General features: G+C 33.6%; 1 protein-coding gene and 2 long non-coding RNA genes across 3 annotated transcripts; 2 read left to right on the top strand and 1 right to left on the bottom strand.

Annotated features, from left to right (window-relative positions):
* The first annotated feature begins 1,379 nt into the window (after window positions 1-1,379).
* LOC136226139 (uncharacterized) lies at window positions 1,380-6,356 on the top strand. The gene is made up of 3 exons (XR_010687612.1): window positions 1,380-1,585; window positions 1,740-2,033; window positions 6,219-6,356. It is a non-coding gene; the product is annotated as an uncharacterized lncRNA (long non-coding RNA).
* Window positions 2,289-12,355, bottom strand: LOC136226138 (protein TOM THREE HOMOLOG 1-like). The gene is made up of 11 exons (XM_066014472.1): window positions 11,884-12,355; window positions 11,442-11,532; window positions 11,286-11,338; window positions 11,107-11,199; window positions 10,947-11,018; window positions 7,329-7,401; window positions 7,182-7,227; window positions 5,218-5,281; window positions 4,524-4,577; window positions 4,136-4,213; window positions 2,289-2,674 (listed from the first exon to the last, which is right to left on the bottom strand). The coding sequence occupies exons 1-11, from the start codon at window positions 12,040-12,042 to the stop codon at window positions 2,582-2,584; spliced, it is 876 nt and encodes a 291-aa protein (XP_065870544.1). The 5' UTR covers window positions 12,043-12,355; the 3' UTR covers window positions 2,289-2,581.
* Window positions 12,356-13,960: 1,605 nt separating this feature from the next.
* LOC136226583 (uncharacterized) lies at window positions 13,961-17,512 on the top strand. Its single transcript, XR_010687779.1, has 5 exons — window positions 13,961-14,225; window positions 14,306-14,466; window positions 15,237-15,273; window positions 16,195-16,265; window positions 16,657-17,512. It is a non-coding gene; the product is annotated as an uncharacterized lncRNA (long non-coding RNA).
* Window positions 17,513-18,069: the final 557 nt, after the last annotated feature.

Consider the following 18,069-nt stretch of genomic DNA (forward strand, 5'->3'; position numbering starts at 1 on the left):
TTTTATTTGATGCTAAAAACACTTTTACTTTCAAATAAATAATTAGTTTAATCATGATTAACATGTAACTTATACTTGGTTATAAAAACGAAAAAGAAATTTACATATAAATTCATATTTCAAAAACTATTTTCAATTATATCAAGTCCTAATTTTCAATTATATCAAACTAATAAAATCATTAATTTTGGAGTTTGCAAATTAAGGATCTAATATATTGTTTAGGGTTTAGAATTTATGAATTGGAGTTTAGAATTTTTTAATTAGGGTTTAAATGCATACTTTATTTATTATATATGAAAAATAATGACATATTCAAAATTAAATTTGATAATCTGATTTAGTTGTAATTTTATAGTTAATTATGATATTCATATGTAACTAACCCCTAGAGGAAATATGTGAACACTTGTAATAATTTAGGTAATTCTTAACTTTTATGTAATTAACCCGTAGTTATAAAAGGGGAAATTTACATAAAAATCATGTTTTAAGCAATCTTGTTCCGTATAGTGAATTTAAAAAGTTAATCATGTTCAGAGACTAATCAACTTTTTGAACTAAGTTCAATGGGCTCATAATGTATTAAAACTACTCTAAACTCAGTTTGAAAGGATTCGACTAGAAATATTAACAAGCCAATAGAAACCTATCCAGACTCGAGCTTGGTTCGGCTGGCTAACTCTCCTGCTTCGGAATATCAGTCGAGCTACATATAACTAAGGGTAAATAATTTATTAGTGCCCTCCTTTTTACCTAACACACTGTTTAGTCCTCCTATTTTGAAAAACACATTATAAGATCCCTATCTTTTATCAATATTAACTCGTTGGTCCTTCTGTCTGTTTTTTTCTAGATTTTTAACCGTTATATTTGGCATAAGCAGACAGACAGAAAATAACAAAGTAACATGATCATTTTGTATTTACTATGACGGTCTTGAAAGCTAAACTATGTACGGTTAAAAATATAAAAAAACTAGACAGAAGGACTAAATGATTAATATTGATAAAAGATACGGACTTTATAATGTGTTTTTCAAAATAGGAGGACTAAACAGTATGTTAGGTAAAAAAGAGGGGACCTATAAATTATTTACCCTATAACTAATGCTAATTTTCACTTTGATTAATAGACAAAACCAAAAGACATGAGTATTACATATCCTGGAAGAATTTTCTTTTCAAAGTAGCCCAATTGTATATCCTAAAGTCATAGATTTCAAAGGCCTTAAAAAATAAATAAACTCAGTCTCTGTATTAAATTTATAAACAAACTTATATTTTCTTGTTCCATGAAGTAAAACCTACCATTCAAATCAAAAGAGTAAAGTATAATAAGCATCAACCTGACAGTCAAAGCACAGCTATCTAATTCAAACCTCCATTCTACAAATTCATCAAACTTGTTAGAGATGAACAGAGCTCACAGAAAAACCAAATCTGCCATGAAAACATGGACATTTTCGACCATCACACGCAGCTCTCGGGATCAACAAAGGGTAGTACAGGAATATTCGCCTATTGTCAATCGACTACGCCTATCAGCCTGACCGTGCAAGCAAGATCAGTTCGTGACTGTGAAGGTAAGTTTTCCTAATTTTGGTTTCTCAATGTTTTTACTGCATTTCAATCTCTCTCATGTTTCCTTAACACATCACAACCTCGATCAAGGGTGATGCGGATATAATTAACACCTTTCTTTCCCATCTCATGTGTATGCAAATGCCCGAAATCAAGAACTATAAGACGCACGCAAGACAAACGTATACGAATACAAGGAAACGGAATATTAATTATCCCACATATTTTACAAATTCATCATACTTGTTAGAGATGAACAGAGCTTGCAGAAAATCGAAATCTGCCATGAAAACATGCACAATTTCGCCCATCATATTTTACAAAATCATCATACTTGTTAGAGATGAACAGAGCTCACAGAAAATCGAAATCTGCCATGAAAACATGCACAATTTCGCCCATCGCTCACCTGTTGTCCATCAACTACAAGACCGATTCGTGGCAGTGAAGGTAAAGTTTTCCTAAATTTCGGTTTCACAACGTTTTTACTGCATTTCAAGCTCTCATGTTTCCTTTCTTAAATATGCAAATTGTTTCTTGTTAAAACATACACCTAAGGAGTGAAAAAAATCAGTTTAACAAACACATCACAACTTCAATCAAGTGCGGCACAGTATAATTAACACCTTTGTTTCCCCTATCTCCTGTGTATGCAAATGCCCGAAATCAAGAACTATGAGACACACGCAAGACAGACGACAGACGTATACGAATACAAGGAACGGAATATTAATTATCACACATATTTTACATCCTTAGGCAGTAGTACGTACGCTCTTCAACACATCTACAACATGAAACAGACATTTCTATTCATATACTCTGAGATCAGCTTCCAACTCCCAAAGACAATGAAATAAACAAAACAATAGTCAGTTGTTCTGCTCGCCCTTGCTGGTCTCTTCGCACGCAGGCATCACACGAAACTCAAACGAAACTTTACATCCATCCTCAAGAATTTGAAATTTAGATATCTATCTGTGTGCTCTCCAATCCTTTCAACGAATAGGATGATACTGTGTTATACCACGTTTTGGGGGCAATTTCCGCAGAATGAAAAGCACCAATGACGAAGGTAAAATCTCCACCAGCTGCAATAAAAAGGGTTGCAAGATTGGTGATGAAAGAAACACATAGGAAATTAGGGTTAAAATACATACATATATAGGTATAACATGTAAGCTATGACAAACCCAATTCAGAAAGTAGATGTAAAAAACCTAAAAGAGCCTTTAAATATCAAGAGTACCGAACTGACCACTCAATAACACTTTGGAAATTATATGTGCTGCCAAAATCTCATAGATGAGCTAGATATGGGTATGAAACTATGTTGCACGGAAACTCTTCTTCAATAGCATTTCCGTGTTTCGTGTCCATTTCTTTTCCGTATCCATTACCGTTTCCTAGCTAATTTTTCTTAGAAATAATGTTTCCCGGTATCCGTTTCCGTTTCATTTCCCGGTATGAAATTATAAGTTTCAGCAACCAATTTTCAAAACAGTAATATGCACGAAACCCAAATATCTCCAAATAAGATGCAGCCACCTGAAAATTTTGTTTTTTGCGGAATAATGCAGCTAAGCTGATTTATAATTAGCAAAGTTCCGCTCATTCTATTTTGGAGATTTCTACCAATTAGTTTAAGGGATTGAACATATCAAGACTCTTAAACATAAAGAATACTACCATCTGAAAACACATGCTTGCAGTTGCATACTTCACATAGTTGTTAAAGGCGCGCCTACGCAAAATTCAAGGTAGTGAGCCTTGATTGCACAAGGCGAGGCGCAGTTTAAAAGGCTCTCACCCTGTGCGCCTCGCCTGGGCTTCAGAGTCCGAGTCAAGGCGCGCCTCAGTAACATATACTGTTTTCACTAGGGTTTTTTTTTTTACTGTTTTGTGTAAAACAAATGGTTGATTAATCTCAACCACTAATCTAATTTAAATAAACTTAATTTTAACCCTTGATCTAAATAAGAATATCAAGAGACGTAAATAAGAATAGTAACATACACTGTTTTCACTAGGGTTTTTTTTTTTACTGTTATACGTTAATGTCTCTATGAAGTATGAACTTAACTTTAAGTGTGTTTTTTTGGATTATGCTTTAACTGGAAATAGAGTATTAGTGATATTTGATATCAAATATTGATATGCTTTAACTAGTAATAAAGTATATATTTTTTTTTCCTGCGCCTCGTGTTCCTCAGGAGCGCGCCTTGCGTTGCGCCTTGAGCCTTGAGCCTAGGCTCCAAGACCCCTTAGCGCTTTAGTGCGCCTTTAACAACTATGATACTTCATCAAAGTTCAATTTGTTTTGAACTATTATCCTTTCAACGGAATGGTCAAAATGTTTATAGAAACTATTTTTATAACTTCTTCAGCAAACCTCTATTTATACGATAAACATGTTATAAGCATGTATGTGCTACAAAACAAAAGAAAACTATCCCATGTCCCAATCAGACCATTGTATAGAGAAAGCTTGCTGTCACAATGTACTGTAACTGATATTTGCTTATCAAGTATACTCATTTGGCAAGACTTACCAGGTAGTATATAAAGTTCAGAACTGGATGATCCAATACATCAAGATCTGCAGCTTTGTCAAATGCATTAAAGCACATCTGAGGCACAAGAACGACAGTGCAAGCCAAGTATTAGACGCGCTTCAAGAAAACTAAATGAAAAAAATATGTGACCAACATAAAAATCCATCTCCTGTAAGCAATGTCGAACAAAATGCTTGAACGATCACCAACAAAAGAATTTAATAATAATGCAACCCAACAATAGTTGTGCAATATCATGAACAACTTCGAGTAAGCACTAATCCCTTGCTTTAATATTTTCAAAAAGGCGCAATGGCATCATCAAATGAACATCGGTTGAAAAACGAAAACAAGACAGAAAAACAATAGAATGACAATAACTCACCATAATGCATCTGACAAGGAAGCAAGAGAAACATATGGTGGTCACATAACCAACCTGTTGAAAGAGAACATTAGAAAGAAAATTAATAAATAAATAATAAAAAATTCATTTATTTTTTTTTTTAAAGTTAATTTAAAAAAAAAAAAAAAAAAAAAAAAAAAAAAAAAAACCTTTGGGTTTCACTAATTTGTATATGGGTGCCTGTGGTTTTTTTGTTGAAAAAAGAGGACTGAGGTTCTTGCCCATTTACATATCAAAGACTTTTAGGTTGACATTGTCAATTTGACAGTTGATTACCTCAAAATAGAAAATTCCAAGAATTAAAATGGAACCACATTTTTTATTTTTCAAACTCATCATTTTTTGGAGCTCTCTCCCTAAACTTTAACTTTCTCTCTCCTAACCAAACAACACCTAAATGACCTCAAAATTAAAAAGTTGAAATTAAAGTTGCTTAGAATATCATCAATTCTTGGAATTTGCTATTTTGTGATTCATCAACGGTCAAATTGACAATGTCAACCTAAAAATCCTTGATTTGCAACTAGGCAAGAACCTCAGTCCTCTTGTTTCAACAAAAAAAACACAGACACCCATCTGCAAATTACCAAAACCACATGGGTTTTTTTTTAATTAACCATAAAAAAAATTGACATAATACAGAACAGAAAATAACTTTCAAATAAATACACACCTCTTGCAACTTCTTACGCCTCCCTTTGGATTCCACAGGGAAGCGCTGCAACATTAAAAAGAGCCTACCAAAAAATGAAGTTCAAAGATAGTACGTAAGATTGCTGCATAAAAGATTCCTATAGGAGAAGCTTTGATGGAACATGGAAGGAACAGGGTGATGAGATAATCAGAGAAATAAAAAAAGTCTATCAGATCTATTGCATTTTATAACATCATGGACCATCAAAACCAACTGGCGTCGTCAAATTAAATAGATACAGTTCCAGAAACAAAAGAACATAGAAAACAAAACAATAGAAAGGTGTATCTGCATTCTCCTAAAAAAATTCAAAATACAGAATAATGAGGACATCCTTAACATAAAAAAATCCGCTAGTCATCATAAACCATGAAACCATAGTTGTTAAAGGCGCGCCTCAGGCGAGGCTCAAGGTATTACACCTGATAAGTCCTAGGCGAGGCTCTGCTTAAAAGGCTCTCACCTTGTGCACCTCGGCTAGGCTTCGCAGGCTCTCCTGAGGCACGCCTCTTCTTCGTTTTCATTAATGATTAGGTTTTTATTTTTTTTACTGCTCTCGTTAAAATAAAAGGTTGATCAATCACATCCATTGATTCTATTTAGTAAAACTTAAATCTAAACAGTTGATCAACGTAAAAAAGTAAAAAAGAATAAGAGACTCAAAAATAGAAGGGAGGGAAGAAGAGTAAGAGACGTAACGGAGAGAAGCTCCTTCTGCCGTGCGACACATGAAACCAACAAATGTTTCCTGCAGTTCTAGTATCTGTCTTTTTGTTCTCAACACTTGGTTTTTTTTGACGTTTAATATTATGTTTTTATGTGGTTGTCTTTTTTGTGTGGTTATAAGTGAGCTTTTTAGTTCATCATAACTTGTGCCTCAACTACTAATGGAGTATTAGCGATATTAGTATCAAATATTGATGATTAGATTTTGTATCGTTTTTTTTTTTTTTTCATTTTTTGCACCTTCTGTTCATCAGGTGCGTGCCTGAGCCTTGTGCCTAGGCTCCAAGACCCCTAGCGCCTTTAGCAACTATGCATGAAATACAATCTCAATATTCCAGACAACCTATGCAAGACTATCTTACCAGTCAACTCCTACAAGTTAAGAAGGCATATTTTTAAAGGTGTAACTGCATTCTCCTAAATTTTTACCAAAAGAGGCCTCAAGAATCTCAATATTTCAGACGACACCCTAATGATGCAAGTCTGTCTTACCTACAAGATAGGAAGGCCTAAAAGAACTCCCTACCCAACTTACTTTCGTTCGGGGTGGGCGGGAGGGGGGAGCGGGTAAGGTTAAACTAATTTGCTTTTGGAGAATACAAACACACCCACCCAAAAAAATTGCAAGCAAGGCATGGATCCAAATGTATTTTGGTTAAGTGGAAGAATAAGCAACGTTCACTAAGAACCACAGGCAGCTAAGTCCACAATTCCATATCCACTCTACCCGTAATCAAACAATGAACTAAAAAAAACATTGTCACAAAATTGGCAGTCAACTTGACATGGTTTAACTGTGTTAATCACAGGGGCATGATGTTGCAAGGTGATCAAAGTCGCTTATAAAACTTGGTGATGACAATGTGAGCAGCAACAGAATTAACGAATTCTATAGCTATGCCAGTGAGGTTATAAATTTAGAATCAACAAAACGGATATCTATAGAAAAGCAAAACTTCAGTTTTTTTGTTTGTGGAGAGAGTGATGGGTCGTTGGAAGCCAAATAATGATTACAGTACGACTTTGACAAATAATTAAGTCTCATATGGACATGGTTGTAAAGTAGGTTGGGCAAAATCACCACCTGCTAAGAATGCAATCCCATCAAAAAATTAACATATTCTTTTAAGAAAATAGCATGGCAAAGCCACACTGTCCACTTAGTTAACTTCAAATAAATGACTTCCGTAGCAGATAGAAAAGGAAAAATAAATTACCTTCCGCCATAAAGTAGAAAACCAAGAGCTGCAAACAATGACACCCCTGTAAAGTAGATACAGGTCAAAACAGCCTATATCAGTCACAAGGATGAGAAAGTACCTAGGGATGTAAAGTTCTTTAGTGTTTTGTATAAAAGAAAAGACCTGCAAAGAACATCTTAGAGATGACGACCACCAGATGGTGGTTCTTCCACCATAAAACCAACCACATTGCGATCTGAAACAAATTAAATCACAGAAAGTATGGGTAAGGAACTCTAGTAGTAACCGGTATAAAAATGGGGCAATTTAATGGCAAATTAAAACAAAAAGTAGACAATGAAGGAACAAAATTTGACGTTAAAACACTTGAATCTTACAGTTTCACAAATTGCAACGTTAGTTCTACAATTAAAAAGTGATTTACTAATTAAATATCAAGTACCAAAATTGATAGTTATATAATAAAAAAACTTAAGTGGAGAGACCATATGAAAAGGATTAATTATTCCAAAAAGAATACCCTATAATTTGACTTTAAAAAATAACTTACTATTGATTCAAATTTGCATTTAGTTCTCGAATTTGTTACAATCATACAGTAGAAATTCCAATTGTCGATATTTTATATAATCAAACACTCTGTTCTCTCAAAACTGTACAATTTTCATCCACAATAGTAAAGGGCGGCCCGGTGCACTACGCGTCCCCGCTAAGCGAGGGTCCGGGGAGGGGTCCCACCACGAGGGTGTACTGGGAGCAAGCCTTCCCTTGCCAATTTTTTTTTGACAAGAGGCCGCTCCTAAGACTCGAACCCGTGACCTTCGGTCACACGACAACAACGTTTTACCGTTGCGCCAAATTTCAAATTTTGAAGAAACAAAACAAGTAGTACTAATTTCAAATCTTAAGGTTTTTATTTTTGGTTAATAAAAAATATTTGGTATTATTTGTTTGATTTTTATGATTATGATCAAAATACAAAACCCATAGGGACCTATATCTTATATTAGATTTTGAACTTTTAAATATCAAATTTTCAATAGGAAAAAGAAAACTATATATAAGAAAAAGGAAAATACAAATTGTTTCATTACCTCAGTAGATGGTTTATATAAGTATAAATTGCTTAATCTTTCACAATGAGAACATTTTCTATAAATTAAGGGGATGTTTAATAACCTTAATAAACACTAGCAATTAATAGATTAAGTCTTTTACCTTCAAGTTGACTATTACCAACAATAGTATTTTAAGTTTTTATATAAAAAATTATTCGAATACTCTTCAAATATATATAATATCATTTCATATAAAATTCTACTAGAAGACAATTTTTATATCTTATAAAAACCTTCCGCATTTTAAATTAAGTACTTTGTTCTCATTATCTATCAAACAACCTTAGCCTTTTTAACAACTTCAGTACTAATAATATTCGATACTTATTTTTTTCAACACTTAATATTCAGTTTTATTAAACAGCCACTAAGAGATTGCTTTCTACGAAAATATCTTCCTCAAAACAAATGAATTTTAACCTCATTTATTAAGGGATGAGTGCTACATAGTATTAATCATGAACATAATGTTAACTCTCTAATTCATTATTTGTTTCCATTAGCTAATTAGCATTCTAATTCTCCTCGTAGAAATTCTATTGCGTGGGAACCAAAGTAGAAGGAACAATTGTTAATTCTATACTTTGAGAAATGTGTTTCCTAAGCAGTACCTCAAATTTACTTCTTGACAAAATCACCATCCAAGAACACGAATATCTTAAATACACCATTTTCTATTTCATTCATACATGCCTGGAAACTGTGAGCATAATTCTCTTTATTTGCTTGCCTGAAACAAGTTGAGTGTTACGGCACTGCAATAAGGGCTTAGATCTTTTAGCTAAAGTAGAGGGATTTTATTCTATTTAATGTTTTAAAATATTTAGGAATTTTTTTTATTTAACATTGTATTCTTTAGAGGGCGAGCCTTGGCGCAACGGTAAAACGTTGTTGCCGTGTGACCAGAGGTCACGGGTTCGAGTCTTAGGAGCGGCCTCTTGCCAATTAAATTGGCAAGGGAAGGCTTGCCTCCAATACACCCTTGTGGTGGGACCCCTCCCCGGACCCTCGCTCAGCGGGGACGCGTAATGCGACCGGGCCGCCCTTTAACATTGTATTCTTTAGAGATTTTCATTGTTTCGGAGTTGTAGTATTTAAGAAGTTCCATTATATAGGAGTTTTACTACTTGGGATTTTTTCTAAATAAGAAGTCTTTATGTATTTAAGATTCTTGTCTATTTAGAGGGGAGGATCATATCCAATAAAATTAATTAAGATGAGTTTTCCAATCAAAAAGAGAATGAGGAAGTTTGGTGATCTCTTACAAATCACCATTGAGCTTCAAGGATATGCGATTTGGAGAACGAAAAAAGCAAAGAGAAATCAAGGATTTTCTTGTGAAAAGACTTGTGACAAAGATCCAGTTTGCGGGCACGTAACAATGGGAGCATGGTTGGCATTTCAATTATAGAGGATTGATTGTGTAAGATGGCATATATCATGCCTATGACATAACATTTCAGAAAGCATTTAAATAATACAAATGAAAAATCTAAAAAGCCATTAATAAGCAAAGTTTGTGTGACGTACTCAGAGAGAAGACAAAAATATATTAAAGATTCAAATAGCCCACCGAATAGTTTGTCTAAAAAAACTGACAACTATTCAAATGACAAAAGCCCTTCAAACAACATTCACGGATATCCTTCTTTTCTTGTGAACCAATTAGCATCCTTAACATCTACTTAAAACCAACACAACCAAGCTCACTATATATGTAGCCTCACATCTAACCATTAACCTCAACCAAAACTCAAGTAAGTGAGGATGCCACGCCACCACTTCAATTAAGGAATTTGAATATGCAGATTACCAGTCCAGCACACAAGCTACCTTACTCTATGATAAGACTATGTCATTACAAATGACTGAAAAGTTCAGAACATGCGTGAATTTGACAATACAAGCATATCAAAAGGCAGCTCAACCAAAATGGATAGAATGATTCCCTATATACACGAGCTGAAATGAAATTAGTTTCACCACAACCATTTATCTCACTAAGCTACCAATATTTCTTTTGCTTCTAAGAACACTTGGGTTGAGCTAAACTTTAACCTGGCATTTTGAGTCGTTATAAAATAAACCAATTGGAAGGTCTTGTACACTCATCAACAAGATTCAATATAACTAGGCCCATGATTGCTTTTGTAAGACATGGACCATATAAGGCCCGAAGAGACTCTTTTACTGCATCTTATTCGGTCTGCAGAATGCATTGAGCAATCAATCGCTAATTTAAGGGCTAATCCCATCCACCCAATACAATAGGAGGGAAACAATTCTTTGTCTTTCCACGTTCCATATATCTAAAAACCTACATGGAAGCAGATTACCACTGTATTTTTACTACCACATTAATCAAAATTAAAACACCACAAGTTGAATTGTAACCTCATCACAACTTTACTCATCCCCTTTTTTTTCACCTCAGAGAATCCCAACAAAATTTAAAGACCAATGAACTTGTCAAGGCCTCCCACATGCACAGCCCAACTCCTCAACAAAAACTAACAAAACCAGCAAAAGAAGTTGAACGGCCATACATCTTACAACTACAAAGTCAAAGCTTCCATCCTTCCATGCAGAAACTATTTGGATATGTATCCTATTTCTCATTTTGAGTCTTACAATAAGTGAAACAACAAAAAAGAAATTTCACCTGAACAGCATAAACCACTGCATTAATTGTGAAGAAACTTGGCCTAAGTCCATCAGTAGATACAGCACGTGCCTGCTCAATACATACACCAACATTGTAACATAACCAATTCAATGCAAAGCAGACCCGACGAACAAATTAAGCAAAAGAAAAGGCCAACCTGATAGTAAATCTCTGCCCAGAACAGAACCAAGAGTGCATATGTGGTGAAGAAAGCAAGACTTGGCAAATCAATTAGGATATGTTGGAGAATCTAACAGACATTCATCATTAACCAACAAATTAGCAATTATAAAAGGAAAAAAAATCACAAAATTTAATTTCAAATGGGATACTAACAGGTGGGTTTATGCTCTCTATATTCCTCCGAAAGATGAAAACAATACAGCGAACTGCAAGATGAAGGAGAAAACGGGGTCAACATCAAAACAGCAAACCCACATGTATAACAAAGAGAATTTTAGAACTGTTCACAGAACAGCAACAGGTACGAACCCCCATTAACCAGGAAATTGAGAAAGTGGAAAACCTTCTGCGTAGTCCAACCATACTCTGGAACTCTCACTTGAATCCGTACAAGTTGAACCTGATACCGTACAATTTCTAGTGAGAAGCAATCACCATAAAAATAAAACAAAAGCAATAGTAATAATCAGCCATGTAAATGATCATCAGTCATCACAATGTGTTCCCTATTCCACTGCATATGATAATTGATGAAAAGAAATCAGAGAAAAGAAAAGGAAAACCTAGAATCCATGATAAATTTCCTCCAATTTCATAATTGCATGAATTTGCTAATGAGTAAGAAGTGCGGTTGTAAATTAGCTTCGCAATTGACAAGTTAAGGTAAAATTTATTAATCATTACTAACAAACTTAGCTTCCAAATGTATATACACAGAAAAAACGAAATAAAAAGTAATCGAGAGACGTACTAAAGCAACTACGGCGACAAGGCCATAAAGAGCAGCAAGGCCGTGAAAGATACGATCCTGCCAAACTAACGAGTGATTTATCTGTTCCCACCAATTGGACGCGTCTCTCAATTCGTAAGCCATAACTGCCTCCGGTATCTCGACGCCGTTCCTCCACATCTCCTACTCCTAGCCACCCTCGCCTCGCCGGAGAATGAGAAATCTCTGTGTGTATTTTATTATTATTATAACAGAAATTTATCGCTAAATACTATAAGGAGATCCGAATCCGATCAGGTTCTTTCAGATACTTCTTTATCTTTCTTTCTGGAAATTACGTAATGTAATTGAATAATAAATTACTAATGATTAATTTACTGCCGGAAAAGAAAAGGGATTCAATGGAGGCATAAAACGTCCGGCGATAAAGGGAAGGAAGGAGAGGAGGGTTTTCTGCTCAGGAAGCAACCGTGACCGGCTATAGCCGGTGTTATATTTTTGGATGATTTTTAGGTGAATGTTTGTGTATTTCTCGAAGATTTTACATTTCCACGTGGTCTATTTTTGGTTATTTGAAAAATAAGGGTGGCAAATTGTAATAAGATAACACCATTTGTAAGATAATGTGGAAAAAAAAAAAAAATCTCTAACGTTTACGGATATGAGCAATTTTACTTTAACGTTTAAAATAGTGCAATTTTATCTCTAACATTGATAACCAAGAGCGATTTATTCTTAACGTTGGCAAATTAAGTCAATTTTAGACATTAATATAAAACGCAGATATTTTATTCTTTGTTCTACAACAATTGCACGTAAGTTGATTCTAAAAAAAATTCATATTTTGTATGATTTAATGATAGAATTGAAGATTAATATTTTTAAATTCGGTGAAATTTTTGAAATTTTTTTCTGAAACTCGTACAAAATGCAATATTTTTTTTTTTAAATTTCATGTTCAATCATATGTTTGTGACCAGTTACTAATAAGTGATGAAATGACGCACATGTGAAGTGTAGATGACAAGATTCATAACCAATAAGACAATTTGATTAATAATTTCTCCAATTGATGCAATTTGTCAACATTATGAGTAAAGTTGCTTTTGATTGTGAAAGTTAAGAATAAAATTACGCCATTTTGGATGTTAGGGGTAAAATTTCTCCTAATGTTTTCTTTTTTTGTTGTTGTTTACACCTTATCCATTCTTTTCTTACATTTAGGGAGTGTTTGGTTGTGTGAAAAGATACCATGGAATGGGAATGAGGGTGAGTTAATCTCATTCCTAATGTTTGATTTAAAGGCTACTTTTCAGGTGTGAAATGTAAACAGGAGGTCACTAATCAAACACCTAATGCTGCTTTTCAGATTTAAAAGGCAAACAGGAGATAACTAACCAAACACCTAAAACTCTCCCTTTTGAAATGAAAAGACAAACAGGAGCGTGAAAAGTAGCAACCAAACGGGCCCTTAGTAATTCTAATCATGGAATGGAAGTGTGATTCCAATAAATCATGGAATGAGTCATTCCCTCCCTTAGCCATGGTAATCAAATTGATTCCCACTTATATCTGTTACACTCCCGGGGCGTTTGGTATTCTATTGGGATAGGGATAAGGATAATGGTTGGGATAAGACAATGATAAATGGTTGGGATAAGGATAAAAATATAATAATCGAGAATTATTATTCAATGTTTGGTACGTGGGATAGGGATAGAGATAAAATAATACATTTTACTATTTTAACCTTATTTAAACTACATAACATTAATTTGAGGGATAAGATGGACTTTTCCATCATATTAAAATCGCATGAGCTTATCTCACCTCCTTATACCACCTCCTCTTGGGTACAGGATTTGAGGGGTAAGAGGCTTATCCCTCATCTGTCTCACTCTTCTATCTCCCTAACAAACACAAAATAATTTATCTCGTATTTTTTTATCCCTATCTCATCTCCTATATCCCTTCTAACAAACACCCCATCCACGTTTTTATCCATCATCTTTGTTGATGGTTATTTTTTTGCTTTTTTAACCAAATTTTTATATATCTATATATATATACTAAATCTGTAGAGAGTATTTCTGATGTGTCGTATTCTAAAACCTTCTCTGTTGAGGTGTCAATTTTCTAAACACTCCCATTCTCGCTTTTAACACGACCTTCGAACAGTTTTATATTTCTTGGTTGAAATTTCTCTTACCGTTTCTCTCCCACTTCTTCAATTTCAATCATCGCTCAACTTCTTATTCCTGTAATCTATCTCTCTCAACTGCTCTCTACCTGGATCTGAATATTCTATCGGGAGAAAATTCGAGATGCTAATTTCGCATTCGACTGGACCGCGTCCACCTCAGGTTCCACTATCTTCTGATCGAGATGCTAATTTCACCGTCGAATTCAAAGTTTCTTATTTTTATATAAACGCATTTGGCAGAGACCGGATAAAATTGTTCCAAAGTGGAAACTCTTAGAAACTCAATGCGCAGTTTGGCAGAGACTGGATAAATTGCTCCAAAGTGGTAGATGCATTCTCACTTTCCTCAGCCATTCTCAGTTTTGATTATACTCTTCAGTTGTTGTGATGTATGATTTTAGGTAACCTATTTTCGCCACACTTCTCTCTCAATTTTTACAATTTTGGTTCATACAGGTAGTGTCTTGAAATGTTCAATTAGGGCTTTTTGGGTGCTATTATAGTCTCTTTTGTTCCCAAATTATGTATCTGTAGAGTAATATTGGTTATTTTATTAATATGATCAAACCATTGTTATAACTTTTTGCATGTTAATTTGCTTGATAGACACAATTCTGGGTTTTAGTGAGAAAATCCTCATGACAGAGGCTGGATAAAATTTAATCACATTCACTTTTGGTGTCACATACTGTTAGAAGAGGGAGCAATTGAGTATTTGAGATTTTCATGTTGTTAAATGCTGTTTGGGAAAACATACAGTGTAAATTAGAGGGGAGGATGGAGACATTAAGGTTGCTCTCTATTTGCTTTTGGGTAAGGCTGCATTTGAACTAGAGGGTGGTGGAAACCATGGTTTTGGCAGTTTGGATTTCCCTAGCTGTTGAGTTTTTTAAGAATGATCATGCCTCCTATTTTTTTTTCTTAGTGTATAAATATGTACTGCATCATTCTCAGTTGCAAACTCAAGCAACTGTGTTATATAAATATCTACTTTTTTTTTTTTAATTTGGATTTGTTATGGATGGTGGGTGGAATTTCAAGAGCAACTTAATTGACCTCTCATAGTACATATATACACATAATTGAATATAAGTTTTAAATTAAAGCTTAGAATTCATAAATATGTTTTAAATCAATTTGAAAGTGTTTTTTTTTTGTTTTTTTTTTCTAGCAATTCAACTTCAACTCAAGATTTTCCAACTATGCAGGTAATCATCTTCCTCTTTGAAATTTTATATCCTTTGTGTGCAAATAAATCAGCCCTAATCCCATGTGATAAAGCTAAAGGCTATGGAGGAAGAAAGACAAGTAGAAAATATTAGGATTTAGAGTATGCAATTTAATCTTCTTGCAAACTATTTCTGGTTTTCTTTATCTTTTCCAGATAATTTTTAAATAAATTACCTTTATAGACATTGTCATGGCAGCCTTATATGCTCAAAAAATATTCAGTCATTAGAAGTTACATGTTTCCCCTTTTCATGTTCTTTTTTGTTTACCCTATAGATTTTCTTTTGAAATTTAATTTCATCGGTTATCCAAAGGCTACAACCCTGGTATTACCTGAGCATCCTGATGTAAATTCAAGTTTGATTTGATTTGTTTCTTTTAGTGAATTTTTTACCCTTACTATCTGTCTTTCTGGGTCTCTGTAAACATTTGAATTCTTCCAAGTTTATTATTTTGTTTGGGTTGATATTGAGAATGATTGGAGTTGTTTAACGAGTTAATTGAAAAAATTGTTCATTCCCTTGATATACGGACTGTTTCAAATTTTCTTAATGTGAAAAGATAAAAAAAATTCCTGGGTTGTTTACGGAGTTGTGGATTGTTTTTTGGGGCTTTAAACATGTAGATTTTAAAGTGCAAATTTTCATGAATCGATTTTCCGCCATTAATGAATTATGATACTATGAAATGTGATTGAATGTTAATGATGCTTGTGGAATTCGGTTGCATTTGAACAGAGTGATGGACTGTTATCGTTTCTTTCCCTTTTATCAATTTCTTCTTCTCCGTTTTCAAGTTTGATTTGATTTGTTTCTTTTAATGAATTTTTGACACTTACTATCTGTGTATCAAGCTCTCCGCCATTAATGAATTCGTTAAGACTCTGATCTTGATTGCAGACGGTTTCTATAAGGCTTCCAATTGCAAAAACGGGCAGTTCCATTTATTTTCGTCTTCTCCTTGATTTTTGGTAAATATATTTCACCTATATCCTCTGTATGGGAGTTGTTTCTTTAACATGGCATTATTGTACTTCCAATCTGGTCCAACCATGGTGTTTATGATTGCATAAATGCAGTTGCCATTAAATAATTATATCTTTTTTATGTTACGAGTTATTTTTCATGGTTCACTTTATTTTTACTCCGTTTTACATTTGTTTCAAGTCTTTATTTCTTATGTATTTGTGATTGTTTGTGTAAATTGATTTTTACTCGGGTCTTACATTTGTTTCAAGTCTTCAGAATTCAAGTATTTTTTGGCATTTTCACTATGGTTTTGCAAAATGAACCTCATCTTTGTGCTCAAAGTTTTTGGCAGGTTTTAAATTCCTGCTCACTTTGCAATCTTCCCATGTGCAGGTGTTATGGAAGAGACATATACCTATTCTCCCAATTGTAAGTAATTAATACAGACTTAGTTTATGAATTTTGGATGTGAAATCATTTCCTTGAAGTAGTTTAGACTCATTACACACTCTGTATGGATGGATGTTTGAACCTTTTCTGATTATTCTTATTATACATTGACTGGAATGGCCTTCGTAATATGCTAGATGTGGCAAGGATGTTGAATTTGGATATAAACCATGTTAACTGTATAATGAATATGGGATTAGTTTCTATCTATGATATATTTTGTTTACTGTGCTCTGCTATTTGATAACTACATGATATTTGGTGGATTCACATGTATTCTTTCTTTGTGAGAATTCTATATTTAGGCACTCCGCTTCATGTTTCAACGAGGAATATCATTATCTTTGGCATGTCTCTTGAAGTTGCAGACAATGAAATTCATAGCATTCCATGGGCGTCAGGAATTCTTGAAATGGTACAGTCACAAAGGTCATAACTTTATGGGGTCAATGACCTCTCTAGCGGGTGGTGAAGGAGAATTATTTGAATCCAACCTCAACATAGGAGTGTTTGTGTTTCCGATTTCCTCCTGGATTCCATGCTACTGGTCTAGACACTCTAGCAGCTCTGGTTTCGGTACTCAAATACTTAAAGAATACCTTTTAAGTTTTTTTGGGTTCAATTCTTCCAAGTTGTATCACCGTACTTGGGAATCATCATGACTTAGTCAACAAGGACTAAGGACCATCTCATGTGTGTTGTTAATGTTAATGTGATATTCAATTTTCTTTTAATACTGTCTTTGTATAAATTATGTAAAGTACATAAGTTTATCAAGTTGTAATGTTCCAAGTTGTAATGTTCCAAGCTCTTAAACAGTATCACTTATGTTTCTTGAGAATAAAGAGAAAATATAAAAAGTTTAGGATATCATTAAAAAAGAAAATATAATTACAGAGAAAGTTTGCAATATTATTAAAAAAAGAAAATATAATTGTTGAGAAATTTTATTATATTATTAAAAAATAAAATATAATGATTAGTCTGTTAATGTATTAGTATAAGCTTTTAAGCTAATCAAATTAAACTTGGGATGACCTTCTTATAATGTATTATGAGGTTTTATAATGTCCATAGTTCTGCAAGGACAATTATTTATTTTATGGTGAAAATTTTATGATTATACTAAATTAGAGATTAACTCTAAAGTTTAATATTATTTGATGTTATTCTTAAAAAAAAAAAAAAAAATTGTTTGGTAATTATAGATTAACTGTAACACATAAACCTTATAATATAAAATTTTAGATTTAAATTTAGAGCTAAAGTATATAGATCTAACAAGTTAAGACAATATTACTTTAAGTATTTAAATAATTTAACTCAAATTAAAGGCATGTTCGGTTTGATTGAAAG

This window comes from Euphorbia lathyris, chromosome 4 (genome assembly GCF_963576675.1).
Source record: "Euphorbia lathyris chromosome 4, ddEupLath1.1, whole genome shotgun sequence".
Classification (NCBI taxonomy): Eukaryota; Viridiplantae; Streptophyta; class Magnoliopsida; order Malpighiales; family Euphorbiaceae; genus Euphorbia; species Euphorbia lathyris.

Excerpts from the sequence above, each read along its gene's own strand:
- LOC136226138 (XM_066014472.1), bottom strand. The coding sequence starts at position 12,042 with ATGTGGAGGAACGGCGTCGAGATACCGGAGGCAGTTATGGCTTACGAA. Across the intron at positions 7,402-10,946 it reads CAGTGGTTTATGCTGTTCAG|ATCGCAATGTGGTTGGTTTT; the intron begins GTGAAATTTCTT and ends AATTTGTTTCAG. Across the intron at positions 4,578-5,217 it reads GGCGTAAGAAGTTGCAAGAG|GTTGGTTATGTGACCACCAT; the intron begins GTGTGTATTTAT and ends CTCTTTCAACAG.